At 38.2% G+C, this 17,819-nt stretch overlaps 1 protein-coding gene and 1 long non-coding RNA gene across 2 annotated transcripts; both read left to right on the top strand.

The window, feature by feature from the left end:
* The first annotated feature begins 380 nt into the window (after positions 1-380).
* Positions 381-12,513, top strand: LOC310888278 (butyrophilin subfamily 3 member A3-like). The gene is made up of 12 exons (XM_083814870.1): positions 381-475; positions 2,869-2,943; positions 3,811-4,083; positions 5,167-5,265; positions 5,931-5,957; positions 6,992-7,018; positions 8,496-8,522; positions 9,112-9,138; positions 10,048-10,074; positions 10,856-10,876; positions 11,166-11,192; positions 11,758-12,513. The coding sequence occupies exons 1-12, from the start codon at positions 433-435 to the stop codon at positions 12,276-12,278; spliced, it is 1,194 nt and encodes a 397-aa protein (XP_083670996.1). The 5' UTR covers positions 381-432; the 3' UTR covers positions 12,279-12,513.
* Positions 12,514-14,336: 1,823 nt separating this feature from the next.
* On the top strand, positions 14,337-17,354 carry LOC310888279. Its single transcript, XR_014575874.1, has 2 exons — positions 14,337-15,689; positions 16,509-17,354. It is a non-coding gene; the product is annotated as an uncharacterized lncRNA (long non-coding RNA).
* Positions 17,355-17,819: the final 465 nt, after the last annotated feature.

Here is a 17,819-nt window from a genome sequence, read left to right as displayed (position 1 = left end):
AGTCCTGAAGACTGGAGGATAGCCAATGTCACTCCGGTCTTCAAGAAGGGCAAGAAGGAGGATCCGGGAAACTACTGTCCAGTCAGTATAAACTGGCCAATAATGGCCAACCCTAGTAGTTACTTGGATTCATTTTCCACAACATTATAGAAAGCTTCCATTGTCTGAAGTTTTCTGAGGGCACTTTACACTTCTTTTTACCTACCGTAGAGTATTTGACCCCAAATAGCAGTATAAATCCCCAACCCCACTCACAACCCCATTTTTTTTTTCCTTTTTCATCCCCTCCCTTATTTTACTGTTGCATTGCAAAGGTTAATGGGTAACTTATGGAAATAAATGAATTAGTTTTATGGTCAGGAAAGCTGTTGCTGTCAGGGTCCAAAGGTACCAGCAACCTTCTGAGTATCGTCAACAAATGTAAGCACCTGCATGCAGATTTCTTTAGGGTACAGCTGCATTTGTGGAAATGCAGGTTTGTATTTCTCATTAACAAATACGGTGGTTTCTTTAGCTGCTTATGTAGGGAGGACTTCTGAATATTTTCTTAGCTCTCTGTTTCTTGCAGTTGTCGTGTTGTGTTGCATTGAGTTGTGTTGATTGGTAGATATTTCAGGTATTGTCTTGAAAGATTTCTTGGGATTATGTCTGGGAACTGCTGAACTCTGTTTTGTATGTATTTCTGAATGGTGAGCTGCTGCTTGCAAGAGACGGTAAAAACTTCAAACATACTATCATATCTACGTGTCTTGAAGCCATACTTTCTTTTAGATTTGGCTTCAGGCTCAAATAAGATCAGATTTAGCAGAGGGAAATCCACACTCTTGAAGTGAGATGTGGATGTACAATCCTTTTGGTAAGACCCAGATGAGATTATGCATTAATAGCATGAAATGGGAGCAGATCCCTTAACTCACTCCGCCATTTTGTCTTCTTTCTTAGGTATAAGGCATTACTTTCATTTTTGATGTTCATAATACTCTTTGCCCTTTGCTCCTGCTTGTAGCTGGTGCACTCAGTGTGCAGTGTTTTTCTTCATTTTCAGAGTGTTCATTGCTATCTTTACAATGACAATGGCACAACAAATGCAGTCAGACTGCAGACACTTTAATTTTTTGATCCCATTTGTTTGTTTTCCTTTTTTTCTTTCCTTTCAATATATTATGCTTTTTCCTTTCCTGTTTCCTCAAATCCCAGGCATCTCAGTTCTTGTATTTCCAACAGAATCTTAGCTATGATTAAAAAAAGTGAAAACTTTTCTCTAGGTACCTTGCCAGGAAAGGAAGACCTTAAAATGTGTAAAGGGCCAAAAAATAAATAAAAAATAAGTAATTTTTTAAAAGGTTAAAAAAAAAAAGTTCATAAAGCCAATCATAAATTTGTCAGTGTCCCACATTCTTAATGGCTTTAGGAATAGACTACAATGCTCCTCAAAAAGTATAAAAAGTAGAACTTATACTATATGTTATATATAATTTAGTTTCCTGCTCTCTTTTTACAGTCAGTGAAGAAAAATAGGCATCTCTCAGTCATGGTATATGGATTTTTTCTCCTGTGAAAGTGACCTTACTGTGTGTTAAGTGATTAGTTGTCTTAGTCATTATAACCAGAGGAAATGCTGAAAATGCTCAGAGAAGTATGGATGGGCCAAACGTAATGAGAAGTTCCATTTCACATTGCAATCAAACAAGCAAAAAAAACAAAACAAAGAACAAAATATATATAGATAGTGCATGTGGTGGGGAAGGGAGAAGAAAACACATAACCTACCAAGAAATATGGTGGTGTTCAAAGGAGAGCATTGTTTGTTTTACGAGGTTAAAGGAAGATCTATCTTTTCCCTCCCTCCATCCTTCCCTTCATCCCTTCCTCCCTTCTCTCTTTTTTTAAATTGTGATTTTTTAAAAGTTAATTTTTACTGTTTCCAAAGTGAAACATTCTTATTTGACTATATATACAGAGTTACATTTATTCTAATTATATTTATTTATAGTTTTATATCTATCTATACATACAGAAAGCAAGAGAGGGTTTGGTTATATAAATATTGGAAATTTCTGCTTTAAATTCATGGTTAATTTACTTAAAAATATTTATTTAAACAGTTTCATTTAAAATATCTAAGGAAAATATGGTTATATTGTTTCCAAAGTGAAATATTTAATTTAGAAAATACCAATCCCAATATGCCTTTTTATTTAAAGAGTGTATTTATTCATGTGTTTTAGATTATACTTTGTCAGGGATATTTATGGAAATCTGTAATTAGGGATGGCCCCTAAAAACAAACAAACAAAAAGATGCTGGGCTTGAAATTTGAATGTCTTGAAAAACTGTTGACTTCATTTTCAAGTTTTAGTTTCAATAGCAACCACAAGAATCACAAGAGGGAGCCACAGATCAACAGCACTGCATCAAACTCAATTTGGGATTGCAGAGATTAGTTGGCACGAAAAAAAAAAAGACTTTTCAGTGTCCATAACATAGCTTTACATATCCAAATATGGCAGATTTTGTGTTCTGTTTTGTACCAATATTGTCTTCGTCCTTAACTCAAAAGAGTCATCCCAAGTCCTTTTACTAGTATGACTAATGAGACACATGTCTATCTGGCTCAGGAACTGCTCAGTTCATAATCATCAACTGCTATCAGCATTGGAGCGTCTCCGTGCAGCTCACAGGAGCAGTCATAGGATTGCTCTGGCCACTGCTTCACTTGGGTTGCGGTTAAGCATGTAGGTAGTGTACGTGAGCAGTCGACAAGATCTTAGAGTGAAAGAGTGAATTTGGGGATGATGTAATTCATCTATGCAGACCCCCACATCCTTTATTTTACCTTCAAACAGATTTTTTTTTCCTACCGTATAGGCATGGGGCTTTCAGTCCAGCTGACGGCAGTCATCTTCATCTTGGTGTTGGTATCTACACACCAGCCCATTGAAGGTAATTGAGCTCTGTAATAATTTCACTCTGTACTAAATTTGTTTAAGAGACTATGAATACATTTGAATGGATGCCTCCTATGACTGTCTTCTCCTCTCCAGGAGGTCCAGATTTAGATGATTTCTTTGGATTTCAGGGAGCACAGGTGCGAATTCTAGAATTCAGTGTGCTCAAGTGCAGGCATTAAAACTGAGCATCTGAGAGCTCAGTTTTATCTAAGGTACCTGTACAGTGAATAGGAGAAGACAGGAGCTCAAAAAGTATAACAGATCTTACGTTACCATCTTCCAAAGGAATGAAACACTGTGTAGTAAGTTCTGTTTCTCCACATTTTCTCTATAAGATAATTGCGTCCATGAGGTACGTATCTTTTAGATGGCTACGATTTGATGAGATGAACATACTCAGATAACCTAGTGTTGTCAGTACTGGGAACGGAGGTGTCAAGGTAATTTTGACTGGCAGTTGCATGGCTGTGCTTGTTGCTGGTCATTTAAAATAGGGACTGCTTTTAATGACTTGTGCTTCAAAGGCATCCATGTTTTTTTATTTTATTTTATTTTATTTTATTTTATTTTATTTTATTTTATTTTATTTTATTTTATTTTATTTTATTTTATTTTATTTTATTTTATTTTATTTTATTTTTTTTAATCCTCAGACTTGTGCTTTACAATCTGTCTGCTGCTTCTGATCAGAGCTGTGGGAGTACATGCTGATGTTATCTGATAAAGGCTGCATCTTCAGTGGAGAAAGTGCTGTTAGGGCATTATAAATGCAAAACTTCTCACAGTCTTCTTCCCCTTACCCTGTAGAACCACTGAGATTGCTGTGTGTGGCTCACCTGTTCATCTGTCTCTTCTGTAGGTGCTGGCCACGATCCCTTGCTTGTTGTGGATGATTACGAGGATGATGGTATTCGACTCAAATGTTTCTCTGAAAGGTTGTTTTCTCAAGTTCAGATGTTGTGGACAGACAGTAGAGGAGATAATATCACTGGAACTCCTCTCACTACTGGCACCAGCACTGCTAATGTCAGCAGCTCCATCATTTTGAAACCAGGATCTGGAAACTCTGTGTCCTGCAAAATAATAGATAAACTGCTGAAAACATCAACAGAATCTTCAGTTGTCATTGCAGGTGAGAATGAGCTTCTGGCTTGGGAGAGAAGATAGTGAACTAATGTGTATAGACCAGATTGCTCCAGAAAAACAAATTTCCAGTGGAACAGAATTATCAGTTTCACAGAAGTTTTCTTCTGTAATTTATGTATAAATATATATTCAACAAAACTGAACAGCTATAAGCTTCTGTAGGTCAGTGGGAAACTTTGTAAAAATATTAAAGAAAATACCCTTCCATGGGTGTGATCATGCCTGGTGGAAATGAACTCTTGTGATCAGGTGATACCTGGTCTCCCTTACAGGGATGGAGGAGGATACAGTTCCCTTCCTCTCCCTCTCTATTTTCTTCCCTTTATTATTCTATTAATATAATACCTAATGCAGTGGTTTGGTCAAATCTTTGCTAACACAATAAAATAACCCAGGGATAAAAAAGTCCTGGTGAACTGTTCCTACAGGTGTCTAGGAATGAAGCATAGATCCAAATTCATATTGTTTCACTTTAGGCATACAATCAGAGTATAAAGTTACTTTTTTACGTTCAGTAGAGTAAATAGGCTACTCCAAAAATTATTCAGACTGTAGTATGTGAAGTTCCAATAGTAAATTGCCAGTTGTTGACAGATGGTTGACTAGTTTCTTTGGAAGAAGGCTAATCCTAGTAATTTTTCTACTGTGCTTTCCAGTAAAGTGAAAATGTGGTCACAACAGACAGCTATACATTTATAGCACAAGTAACTATCAACTATATCTTTAGCATCGTTCATTTGAGCCTAAGGATACAACTTCTGAAAGGTGTTGAGATCTCACAGAGATTTGCTCTTGAACTTTTATTTTGATAAGACAGGAGGCAAAGCCATAAACATTTATTGTTCTGGATTCTGATGCACTTGAGGTTGTTTCCAGGCTCATGCTGATGTTCTGCCTAGTTGAAACTGGTCACTAGCCTATTGAAACCAGGCATCAAAGACGAACAGAGATAGCTACTGCTCTTCCTAGTGCTTTACAGACAATGTTCCTTACCCATATGAATCTGATAGAATGCTAATAGTCAGTTATGCGAATAAAATGATAACTGATCACCTTAAATAATTTGCAGATGTCTTCTTTCCTGCCACCTCCCCTTGGATGGCAGCTTTTGTTGTAATTCTACTCCTGAGTGTATTCCTTGTTGTTGCTGCATTTTATAAACTCAGAGGTAAGTTCTACTCTTAAAGTGATGAATGCTTAGTACAATCTGGTTGAAAGACTGTCACCATGTCCAGAGTTCTCTGGGGAGTAAACAGCATTATGAGCAATCACACTTGTGATTTTTCAGCCATGACTTTTTAATGTGTTTTTGATTACCTTACATATTCATTTTTAAGCAACTGTTAACTACTCCAACATCTTGGGCTATAAATCTATACAATTACATTTGACAATATGAATCAACACATTACTGTAGTGAAATCATTGTTTCAACTTAATCTCATTACTGAAATAAAGCAACACTCACAAAAATATATTAGTGTACCCAAATGTATCCACTGGCTTCATTTATTTGCAAGTCATTTTATTGCTTTATATGCTGTTTCTAGGACAGTTCTACAACATAAATCTGTTGCCAAGGAAGTTTGCGAAGTCTGATATTTTTCTTTCAATATCACTAGTTTTATTCATTAAATTATGTGTGATTTCTCATGATTGTAATGGAAAATATATGTAAATCGAGATATTTTGAAGATAATTTGTGGATTTACCAAACAGTACCCATGACAACTATAGAATATGAAAAGTTTCATTTGAAAACATAGAAGTAAGCAAGGAAGAAAGCTAGATAACATTTTCTTTCTCCCTCCCTCCCCCTTCTCTCTCTCTCAGTGAACAATAAGGCTACAACTCGTGCATGTAAGTAATGTTAATGCTGCATTTCATCATGAACACCTTGATACATACAGCAGTATAGAGTTGGCCAGCGGTATAAACAATGGGGCTAATTACCTGTATTCCTAAAGCTGTTTTTGTTTTTTAATACTTCTGAGTTACAGAAGAGAATAAGAATAAATCCAGTGGCTGTTTTATATTAATCGTAACTCCAGAGAAAAGAAAATACTCCTCTGCCATACTTAAGGGTTTTTCTGCCACCCAGAAACTAAACTTAGAAAACTACATACAAACAAAAATGTTTTGGATGTTTAAAATTGGGAATATGTCTACAGAAACTTCTAATAAAATTTGTATTTAGTCCTTGCTGAAATATTTTTAATCCATTTTGCCAGTTTTCAGATGGTAAGTTAGTATGGCTTGTGAAATAAAACTCAGTATATGCTGACATCAGAGAACAACCAAAAAAAGCCTTTTTATTGTGATGGTGTATGAATACTGGAACCCATAGAGGTTGTGGAATCTCCTTCCTTGGAAACATTCAAAATGCAGTTGGACACAGCCCTGGGCCAAATTTGTTTGAACAGGTTGGGTGGACTAGGTGGCCTCCAGAGGTCCCCTTCCAAGCTCAGCTCTTTTGTGACTGCAAAAAGTGTCATTAGCTGCTGGTCCCTGAATTGCCATGAGTTTGAAACAGCAGAGAAAACAAGGTTAGATGTCAAAATCTGTTTTGCCCTTGATCTCTACTATTTTTGTTTCAAATATCGCAAGAAACAGGCTTAACTTGAGGAAACAAGGTTATTGTTTTTGTTCCAGTCAATGACACTACTGAAGTTGTTTAAATGTGTCTATGAAAAATAATTTATTTTTGAAGGCTATTCCCTAGCATTCAGATACAACCAACAATTTATGTATATGTACAAATATGCATGCAAATACATACATACAAATATACATGCAAATTGTTGTGGTTTAATCACTTCTGTGTAGTCTTTAAAACTGAATGTTTAGTGCTTGAATTATTTTTAGGATTCAAACATATTTCTCTCTGTTCACAGTAAATGCACAAAAAGACATTCAACAAGGTAAGTGTAACAGCTTTTTTATCTGTGATTTGTACCTATAAAAATCTCTCTGATCCTTTATAAACAGATAAAGGCTGAGCTCAGGAAACATTAGTAGCTGTATTGCTTTTGCAAAGTAAAATTTAGAAATCATTAAATTAGCTTTCACATTGTACATTTAAAGATAGTTGATGCCTACTGCAAGGACAATGATTAATTCGTTGAAGTTTGATCTGATAAGTATTTTCGGTCAGTCTTTGAGCTTGCAAATTATTTGGTCAGTTAATTCAGACAAATCAATTTGGGATTATGTTTCATGATGAATTTCAACTAGTAAGGAAAGGTTTAAGCTTTAGAGACTCAAAAATAAATTACTTTTCAGATCTCTTTATGAAAAACCTACGAGCTTTTTTACTAGGACTTCATTGTACAAATGTAGAGCAAGAAGATTGTTTTTGCTCTTAAGAGCAAGTGTGGCGGGCATGCAAATTGTGCCAGAGATGTAGTAAAGTCAGCAAATTTTTGAGACTGTTTTAGTACTCCTTAAGGTACCGTGGAGAAACATCAGTTATACCTTTTATAAAACCATATTTAACATTATCTGAACATGGTTCAATTGTTTCAGTATAAGTACCAAGAACCATCACTTAGATGCCTGTGGTAAGGCTGTTCAATCCCATGGTCATCAAAGGATGTTTTATTTATTTTATCCCTCCCCTTCTCCCCTAGTTAAGTCATCTTAAAAACTTAATTTTACTTTGGTGATTTTCTTGAGCAATCTTTTTGCTCCCACCTCAACATAATGCAGCCAAAATCTCTGGCTGTCTTGTAGCAGTTGAACATCTGGTGTTTTTACAAAGATCAGATCACTTCATTTTATCTGTTGCCATGGAGAACACAGTGAAACAGTGTCCTGGTTTTGGCTGGGATGGAGTTATTTTTCCTCATAGTGGCTGATATGGACGGTGCTCTATTTTGGATTTTTGATGAAAATGGTGGTAATAACATACTGATGTTTTAGTTGTTGCTGAGCAGTGCTTGCACAGAGTCAAGGACCTTTCAGCTTCTCATGCTGCCCTGCCAGCAGGGAGGCTGGGGGTGCACAAGGAGCTGGGAGAGGACAGAACCAGGACAGCTGACCCAAACTGGCCAAATTCCATACCATATGATGTCAAGCTGAACATGGGGAAACTGGAGGGAGTTGGCTGGGAAGGTGGGCTGCCATTGCTCAGGGACTGGTTGGGCCTCAGTTGGTGGGTGGTGAGCAATTGCATTTTGCATCACACTTTTTTTTCCTCTCTCTCTTTTTTTTTTTTTCATTTCTTTCTTACTAAATTGTAATTATCTCAACCCACAAGTTATTACACTTTTCCCATTTTCAGTTCTCTCCCCCATCTCACTGTGAGGAATGAACAAAAGGTTGTGTGGTGCTTAGCTGGTGTTTAAAATAAAATAGAATGAAATTAGTGTTTTAATACTTAAACATTTTTTTTTCCAGATATAGATGATCTCAATTATCGACTGGGTAAGATCGTATTTTGATTTCTCTTTGTTACGCTGTCTCTCTGTTTCCTTATTTTGTCAGCTAAAAGACTACACAAGCTACAGAAAGACTACACAAGCTACAGGCCTCTCTATTTTCTTCAAGGTTTCCTTGTTTATTCCCATGCTGTTTTTGAATTTTGGTTTTGAGTATTCCTTGGTTAGAAGAATCCTCTATATTTCAAAAAAATCTAGTATCATGAGAGAGGGCCCATACGGAAAATGTCCTTCTATTTGAAACCCAGTGTTTTCAATTAAGTTGAAGATAATAATACCAGATGTCATTAATTCCATCTGTTTTTAGACAATGGATTTTACATATCTAGACTAGGCTAATCATCTGGACTCCTTCTGCAGTATACAGAGGAAGATGGGTGTCTCCAGAGGACAATTTATCCCATCTCCTTTGAAAACCTACTTGTGTACCTTAAATTTTATTCTTAACTTAATGTTAAGACCCACTTCCCTAAATGAACAAATTATTTAACATCAAAATTCTCAGTGAGGTTTTGTGAGTTTTCCTCTTGAGAAATGTATAGTTTACTGCTATTTCTGCTTTGTTTTCTTTTCAGATGAGAGGCAGAAGAATTTTCAGAAGGGTAAAATAACATTTTTTTTCTACTCTACATTTATTATGACACATTATTCTTTTAACCATATCCTGAAAGATGCATTGCAGATGACCTCTCTAATAAAATAGTGGTGTTTTATGCAATTTTGAATTGGGAAATGCTCTTAGAAGTTATTGTTTGCAAAGATTAACTCCCCTACTACAACCAAAATATAATTTAAAAGTTGTGTTATGTTTGTATGTGTACATACAGTCCCTCTTTTTATCTATAGGTATATAACTATATATCTATATATAGAGTTAGAGAGTATATGTAAATATCTACCCAGAAAGAGACAGAAAGTGTTTTTTCCATTGCTAGAAAATACTTAGGTAGAACTTTTTTTTAATTATTACAACTCAAAGCAAAATAATGACTAAACCATCTGATCAAAGCATTAAAAAGAACGTAATAAGAAAAATCTGATGTAAGGAAAAAAGAGTTCTCAAAAAGTAGCTGTGATAAGGTGTGTCCCCAGGTGAAACTAAGAGCCATAAAAAGGATAGCATTGTGTGATAACATTGTGTACATGAGTGAATATCATCTCAGGCTTGGTGTTATTGAGAGAGGCTTCGCTCTACTTCTCTTCAGATGCTCTCTGAACCCTAAATGTCCTTGTTAGCTATTTGTTCTAAATCAGTCCCTGATGGTTTCTACTTTTTTTTTTTTTTTGCCTTTTTTTTTTCTGTTGTTCATTTTGTCATGTTTTGAGTTTGGGAATATTTATCCAGCACATTATTTAATACTAGAGAAAACTTACATATGCAGAATAATAGAGGCATTATATGAACAGATTAATCCTATATATAAAGTATTCTATAATGTATGATAGTAGCATAATTCACCTGTTTTAGTCTTCCTAGCTTTTCATGGACTTTTAATTTTGTTTTTTTATAGAAACTGAAGATGCAATGGACAAAATTGGTAAGGATAATAAGTTAACTTTGAAATATCCTTAAAAATCATTTAAGTTATTTATGTTCAGAAATAATATTTTAGATCCGAACTGTGCAAATTTCTGAGGTCTTCCCCAGGTTTGAGATCTGTCACAGCACTGCACTCTCTCTTTCACACTCTGAGGCATAGTTGTCCCTAAAAAAGTGTTTATCTGGCACAATCTTGGACTCTGGAGTGTCTGTTTCCACACCATGGGAATTTCATTTCAGTCAATTAAGGGTACAGTTTTTGCTGTTGCTGAGCAGAAAACAGATAGTCCTTCCTAACGCATACTTCTGAAAACAGGAATAAAACATATATACGTATTTATATACAATTTGACTCTTGGACATGTAAAGCTCCTGTTTGTCATCTGACAGGATGTGGAAGTATGCCTACAGCTCCTAACAAGCAATTCAGCTCACCTAGCTAGTTATTTAAATTCTGGACATCAAGACTCAATCAGTGTTCTTGGCTTTCTTATTGAGAGATGAAGATAGAGATACCACCAAGAGATAGGTGGTTGAAACACCAAAGAAGAAACACTTCCTGATGTACCAGTCTCTTTCTCCTTACTTTACATAGAGTGCAGGTGACTAGCATGGATTTAGATAACCTCTACACATGCAAAGTTACTCTAGCATCCCCTTCTGAGTCCTAAGCCATGTCATACTTTAGCAATGTAGTATTGGAAATACTCATATTAGCAGATACCCTCCAGAAGAGCTTTGCCTTTCATAGGGATAATATAAATTTCTCTATTTTTCAGAGAAAACACGGAATGAACTGGGTGAGTTGAAATCTGAAAATTAATTTCATCAAATTTTAAATATTATCAAATATTTTTTATCAAAATGGAGCACTGGACCAGGTTGCTCAGAGAGGTTGTGGAGTCTCCCACCTTGGAAATATTCAAAAGCCCTCTGAACATGGCTCTGGCTACCTCTCTTTGAGCAGGGGGTGTTGGACCAGATGGTCTCCAGAGTTCTCTTGCAACCTCAACCACCACACAGCTCCACAATCTGGCATATTAACACTCTGCAGTAATTTAAATTAACCACTCTTTTCTTTTCTTACAGAGTTCTGGAAAGCTCGTAGCAATGCAGGTAAGCTAAGTCTTGCCTGCCATTAACCTCATGTTCCTTCATGCACATACAAGAGTCTATCATTTGTGTTACGAAAAATTCACAGGCTATCATAATTTAGAGAAAATTTTAAGCTTGTTAGTCAAAATGAGCACATAGGCTTTTGTAGGCATCCCCATTTACACAGTTCTCAGTGTCATGAGTCGGGACAAATAATTTCTGTGCTAACTAGGACCTTTTAAAATGTTATGTAGCTTCAAGAGGTTCAGTCTTGCATTCTATTCAAAAAGCCGTTTGCCGGAAATCTGACCAAAAGACCTTGAGCCCCTTACTCTGAGGCAGATGGTTTCATTAAGTCACAGTAAAACCAGAGAAAAGGTGTGCCCTGCTGGATGTTATTTTTCCCATTGAGTTTTTGTGTCACAAAACCACACTGTATATTCCTGGGTGTATATATATATTTAATTATTTTACAGTTTCTTTTCTGTATTCATTTCCTTTGAGATTATTGTTTACTTTTCTGAAAATCAGAAATAACTTAGTTGGTTTTTTATTTCTTTTCTTTTTTTTCTTTTCCTCTCTCAAGTTAATATCACTCTGGATCAGAAATACAAGCACCCCAGCCTCTGCATTAATGAGGAGAAAAATAGGGTGAAGTCCTCCGTCCAGAAAGAGAATGCCCTCAAAATGATGGTGGCAGCTACTGAGGGTTTTTCAGAAAATGAACATTACTGGGAAGTGGAGGTGGGAGACCAATCAGAGTGGGAGCTGGGAGTGGTGAGTGAGGAGATTAGGAATGCACTTATTAGCGGCACAGTGAATTCTCTCCCAGGGGAGAGCTTACTTAGTCTACAGTTTTCTCAGGGGAAATACATCTTAACTAATGAGGAGAATGTAAGAAATTGCAAGCAGTGCAGTGTGGTGGGTGTTTTCCTGGACCAAAAACGTAAAAAACTTTCATTCTATGATGTTGAAGAAAAGAGCTCTCTTGGATACATCTATTACAACTTATCGGGGAAGCTGTACCCATTCTTCAGTCCAGGCTCTGACGGCAAATGGTTGGGAGTACGTCCTGTAAAGACTTTAAACCTATTACCCTCTCTTTGATGCTCTTCCACAGGGCCAGGAGTTTAATAAATTAATAATGCGGTAAGAGAGAATGAAAAAGAATAAAGGAAGAAAAAAATAATTTTCAGCTTTTAAAAACCTGGCCAAGAAATAAATAGTCCCCGAAGTACTTTCTAGTGAGACATCTTGCAGTAAGAATGAATTTTGTAAAAACCCAAGCCTATCAAATGTTGCAATTACTGCCTGAATAAAATATATATATAAACAAAACAAACCATTATGGATTTATTGCAGTATTTATTGTAAATACATTTTTAACTAATAAACCCATTTGTTCAGTTTACCAGGAAGGGTATTGATACAAATTTCAAATTTTATACAGAACCAGAAAAGTACAAATATAAAACAAATTGTGAACTATGAAATGCAAGACCCCATTTTGGAATTCTGCTTAGAAGTAATAATAAGTGATGAAGGTGAAATCCACAGATTACATACTGGATGTGATAAAACTACTGGTAGAGATGAAACTCAGAAGCAATTGCTCATATGTTAACAGTTGGTTAGGCTAGTTTGACCTAAGGAACAGCAGGCAACAGTTAGATTCAGCTGTCTGAATGTGGAAGCCTAATGCAATCTGATTTCCCATGGGGCTGTCTGAACGTAAGATTTATGGGAATCTCTCTCCTGGAGTAGCACCTGAAGATGAGGGAAGATAGAACATGGCTTGTAAATGGCAATAGATATCTGTCTTCAGGCAAGTGAATGACATCGCATTCCAGTTACAATCAGTAGAGAATGTAGGCACCTAGAATTAAATGACCAAATTTGCAAGCTCAGTATCACCTCTAATTCAGAGTGGGGTTACGTCAACGTTAAAAAAGAGGGTAGCTCAGTCCTAATACTTAGTTCAGTTTAAAACTCTCATGAATAACATTTGTGTGAATAATTGAAAGGTCAATCAGAGTATTGCGTCAGTGTCGTGAGATGTTTCCAGGTAAAAAAACATGGCCTTATTACTTGAAGTCACCAGTGCCTAGAAAAATGACCAACTGAGAAATGAGAAATATACATTAAAGCAGAGGAAAAGGACCAACCTGTGAATGGGTTGTTATCCTCTCATTGCAATTACAGTGATGTGGTGGGACAGCTCGCATGACTGGAACGCTGTCATGGAGGACTATATTTTTTTTAGGAAAGACAGTCTGGGGAAACATGGGGGAGGAGTTGCCCTTTATGTGAGGGAGCAATTAGAGTGTGCCCAGCTCCACCTGGGGGAGGGTTAAAAACGAGTAGAGAGCTTGTGGGTGAGAATTAAGGGGCGGACTGGTATGGGGGACACTGTTGTGGGGGTGTACTACAGCTCACCAGATCAGGAGGAGGAAGTCGACAAGGCCTTCTACAAGCAGCTGGAAGTAGCCTCGTGATCCCGGGTGCTGGTTCTCATGGGGGACTTCAATTATCCAGACATCTCTTGGAAAAGCATCTCGGCCAGGCATGTGCAGTACAAATGGTTCCTTCGATGTGTTGAAGATAATTTTTTGACACAAGTGGTGGAAGAGCCGATGAGGCAGGTTGTGCTTCTGGACCTTGTTCTTACCAAAAGGGATGGGCTTGTTAGGGATGTGAAGGTTGGGGGCAGCTTGGGATGCAGCGACCATGAGACGGTGGAATTCAAGATGGAACTTGGTGGAAGAAGTAAGGCAAAAAGTAGGATTGCTACCCTGGGTTTTCAAAGAGCCAACTTCGACCTCTTCCAGGACCTACTTGTGGGTATCTCATGGGCTAGATTGCTAGAAGGCAAGGGTGCTTGTGAGAGCTGGGCAACATTTAAACAGCACTTCTTCCAGGCTCAAGATCTGTGCATCCCTAAGAGCAGGAAATCGGGGAAGGGGGGCAGGAGACCTGCGTGGATGAGCAAGGAGCTCATCAACAATGTCAAAAGGAAGGGGAAGGTCTATGAAATGTGGAAAAATGGCCTGTCCTCTCGGGAGGAGTATAGGAGTGTTGTCAGGGCCTGCAGGGACGTTACAAGGAAGGCTAAAGCCCACCTGGAGGTGAAGCTTGCAAACAAGATAAAGGATAATAATAAGTTTTTTTTTTTTTTTTTTTTTTTTTTTTTTTTTTTAAGCATGTAAACAGTAAAAGGAAGACTAGGGATAATGTGCGTCCCCCGCTGAACAAGGAGGGTGTCCTGGTAACGGGGGATGCTGGGAAGGCGGAGACACTGAATGCCTTCTTTGCTTCGGTCTTTGCTTGAAAGCCTCCCCCCAAGGACTCCTGGACCCTGGAGGGAGGAGAAAGAGCCTGGGAAGTGGTGAGCTCCCCCCTCATTGATGAGGGTGTGGTTCAGAAGTGTCTGAGTGGGCTCAACGCACACAAATCCATGGGTCCCAATGGGATGCATCCAAGTGTTCTGAGAGTTAACAAATGAGGTTTAACAAGAGCAAGTATAGAGTCCTGCACCTGGGAAGGAACAACTGCGTGTATCAGTACAGGCTGGAGGATGGCCTACTGGAGAGGAGCTCTGTGGAGTTGTGGGAGTGTGGCCATGGGGCCACATGGGGCTATCACCAACAAGCCCCATTGTTGGTGATAGCATCGGACTCTTAATGATGAGGCCATGAAGAATATAAAGAGTTTAGAAGGAACAAAGGAGGGTGATTCAGGAGACACCTTGCTGTTTCGGACTGGTTGTTCTCCAGCTGTTAAGACATGGAAGTTGCTGGGTGTTTGCTGTTGCTGGGCAAAGCTGTTGACCAATGAAGAGTTAGTGGAAAAATACTGCTGTAGAGCTAATGGTATAAGAAGGGAGCCCATCCTCAGAAAAGCTGGAGTTGAAGTTAGGCCCTTAATAAAGTAATAGAAGTTATGGATCCTTAAAGAACCCTGGCTTCCGTGTGGTCTTTACACCACAGGTAATTATCTAAATAGCAAAGAGCCAGTTCCGACATTCTGAATCATTACCAGTGCCATGGTTAATTTTATCAATCCAGCTAGAAATAATAACATTCAGGATTTCAACAGCAATCTTACTAAGAATATTTATTAATGAATATTAGTATTTACTAGTATTTCTGGGCTGAGAATTCATTTGTTACCGTAGGATCTTAGAATACTCAAAGGTTGTCTCTACCCCAGTGGCTTAGTGGCCTAAAGTCCACTTGGTCCAGGTCTTCCCACAGAAATGGCTCACAAAAGGATTAGCAACCAGTGGTGAAAGCATCCTTAATGTTCAGTTTTCATTTGGTGACATACACAGTGTAGTTGGACCTCAGGCTCTGGATTTCAGTCGTACATTAACCATGCATTCTCACTTCATCCCTTCACTTCTCATCATCATGAAACCCCTGTGCTATTCGTAGAGGCTCAGTGTCAGCCTTTATTGCAGTGGAACCTGTTGAGAAGAATGGAAAAAGCTTCACATCCTGTCTGTGGTCACTATCAAAGGTAAAAGTGTACAAAGCTTTTTTCTGGTGGACATTGTAAAATGACAACTTCTTGGCAGAGATGTCCAGGAAGATCCCAATCTTTTGTGGTCTACTGCTCACAGTCAAACGGGTCCTAGGATTATGTTTATTATGTTAATTATGTTTATTATGTTAATTATACTTTGTGGTATCCATGCAACCTTCAGGGGAGGCAGGAACCTTAGATTCCATGAGATATTTCCATGAGATATTTCCTAAAATACACCACTTATTTGTCGTAACATCCATTTGCTACACAGTAAAGGTAGCATGGTACTTCACCCAGTTACAGCATCAAATGGGAAGGAAAATTTTAAAGAAATCCAGTCCCAGAGGATGCAAATTCAGAAACTTCCTTGATCTAAAAAACAAGTGATTGAAATGTACAATGTGTGCATATGAGCAAACACATAAGACACAGGGCAGCAGCCCACAAGTGTGGTTTTATTGAAGGGTGGAAAATGAACCCTGAAGAAGAGCCTCCAGAGTCCTACTGTGACTACTTCAAGGTGATCTACATCCCTCACCGCACACCTTTGGCTGAGCTGACTAGCTCCTCTAGAATGCAAGCTAAACTGAATAGCACACATGTAGATCACCCCAGCCTTGGGTACTGAAATGTTTGTCTACAGTTTATGCCAGCATTGGCGTTTGAAGTGGGAACTCCACAGCAATGCCTTCCTTGGAAGGGAATCCTGTTCTGGGTTGTGTAGTGCCACTAGCTTAACTGTCTGGATTTCTGGTGTCTGCGAGGTGTTGGTGATGCCCTTCATCATCTCTCCCTGCTCTTCTCCAGCAGCTGCCACACGAGGGCCCAGGTCTCACTAAGCACTGGCTCAGAACTGCCAAGCCCGTAAGGAAGTCTCCAGTAACCAAGGGCCTCCTGAAAGATGCCAGACCCCCATGGTAGAGATATGAACTGCACCCCTGCAGGTGAGGTAGTGGGTCTGCTTGCTCAAGCGTGTAAACCTCTGCACATTGTTCCAGGAAGGATAACCCTGTGCAACATGTTCTCTTCATGCCTGTGCAACTATGAACTCTGAGTGACTCAAGCCCTGTGGAAGGACCCTCAGCCCTAGCAGTGGATCTTTAAGTCCCAGGCTTGGAGACATAAGTCCTCCTGTCTCAGGGCAATAAATGCCCAAAGTTACCATGCTAGAAAAAAGCATCACAGAGATAAGATACTTCCCATCTCAGTACTTCTGAGAGCAACAGAAATTGCCACAAACAGCTGAGAAAAAGACCTGAAAGAAACTTTATGGAAACACAGTTTCAAGCTCAGTATTCCTTCTTCAGCAACCAGAGCACCCAACCTGAGCCAGTGAAACTTTTCTACCAGTTGAGCTGGCACTTGGAGAGAGAAATCTCTTGAGAGAAATGGAGCAAAGAATTGTTCCCCTCATTGATTTTGCAGACAAGACTTGCCATATCTTACTTTTTCTCATGGCTAAACAACTCATGATAGCAACTCTTTGTACTGCTGGTTGTCTTTCTTTTCACCCCAGAACAATACATTTCTCAAACCTGAATTTCAAAATGTCTTGAAATCCTATTAGTTGAAATATGTATGTGTATAATTACATATATAAAAATGTATATACTATATATTATATATTAAATATATCATGCTTTTCTATGATTAACAAAAACTCTATCCCTTTAAGCTACTAACTTATTTGTTTATTTTCCCATAGCAACAATGAAGGTAACCTAGAACACTCTACATTTTCAGGGATTTTTTCCTGCCGACAGTACAATAGAGTGATACATTCTTAAAGAATAACTGTGGATATATACAAAAATGCAGTAACTTACCTTCAGAGAAACCTCACCTCGTCTGTGTCTCTCCTGAGCTGACTGACTTTCACTTGCTGTATGATGGTGCAGATACGTGCAGCCTTCAGTATCATTGGACTTTACACTGCTACAGGGAAGAGGGCTCTAAAAAAATATTGAGACCTTCACACTAGGCCTTTCACTGACTGGCAGAAGAGATTTTATCACCCTTGGAAATCTCACCCTTGGATAAGATTTAGTGTTGTGGCTCTCTTTAAGGAATGCCTGCAGGTAATCTGAGGAAGAAAGGTTGCAGGACATACATGATGTGTGC

The sequence above is a fragment of the Anser anser genome (assembly GCF_964211835.1).
Source record: "Anser anser genome assembly, chromosome: 32".
Taxonomy (NCBI): domain Eukaryota; kingdom Metazoa; phylum Chordata; class Aves; order Anseriformes; family Anatidae; genus Anser; species Anser anser.
Note: the sequence above shows the minus strand (reverse complement) of the source record. Positions and strands in the feature narration are given on the sequence as shown.

Excerpts from the sequence above, each read along its gene's own strand:
- LOC310888278 (XM_083814870.1), top strand. The coding sequence starts at position 433 with ATGCAGATTTCTTTAGGGTACAGCTGCATTTGTGGAAATGCAG. Across the intron at positions 9,139-10,047 it reads GCAGAAGAATTTTCAGAAGG|AAACTGAAGATGCAATGGAC; the intron begins GTAAAATAACAT and ends GTTTTTTTATAG. Across the intron at positions 10,877-11,165 it reads GAAAACACGGAATGAACTGG|AGTTCTGGAAAGCTCGTAGC; the intron begins GTGAGTTGAAAT and ends CTTTTCTTACAG.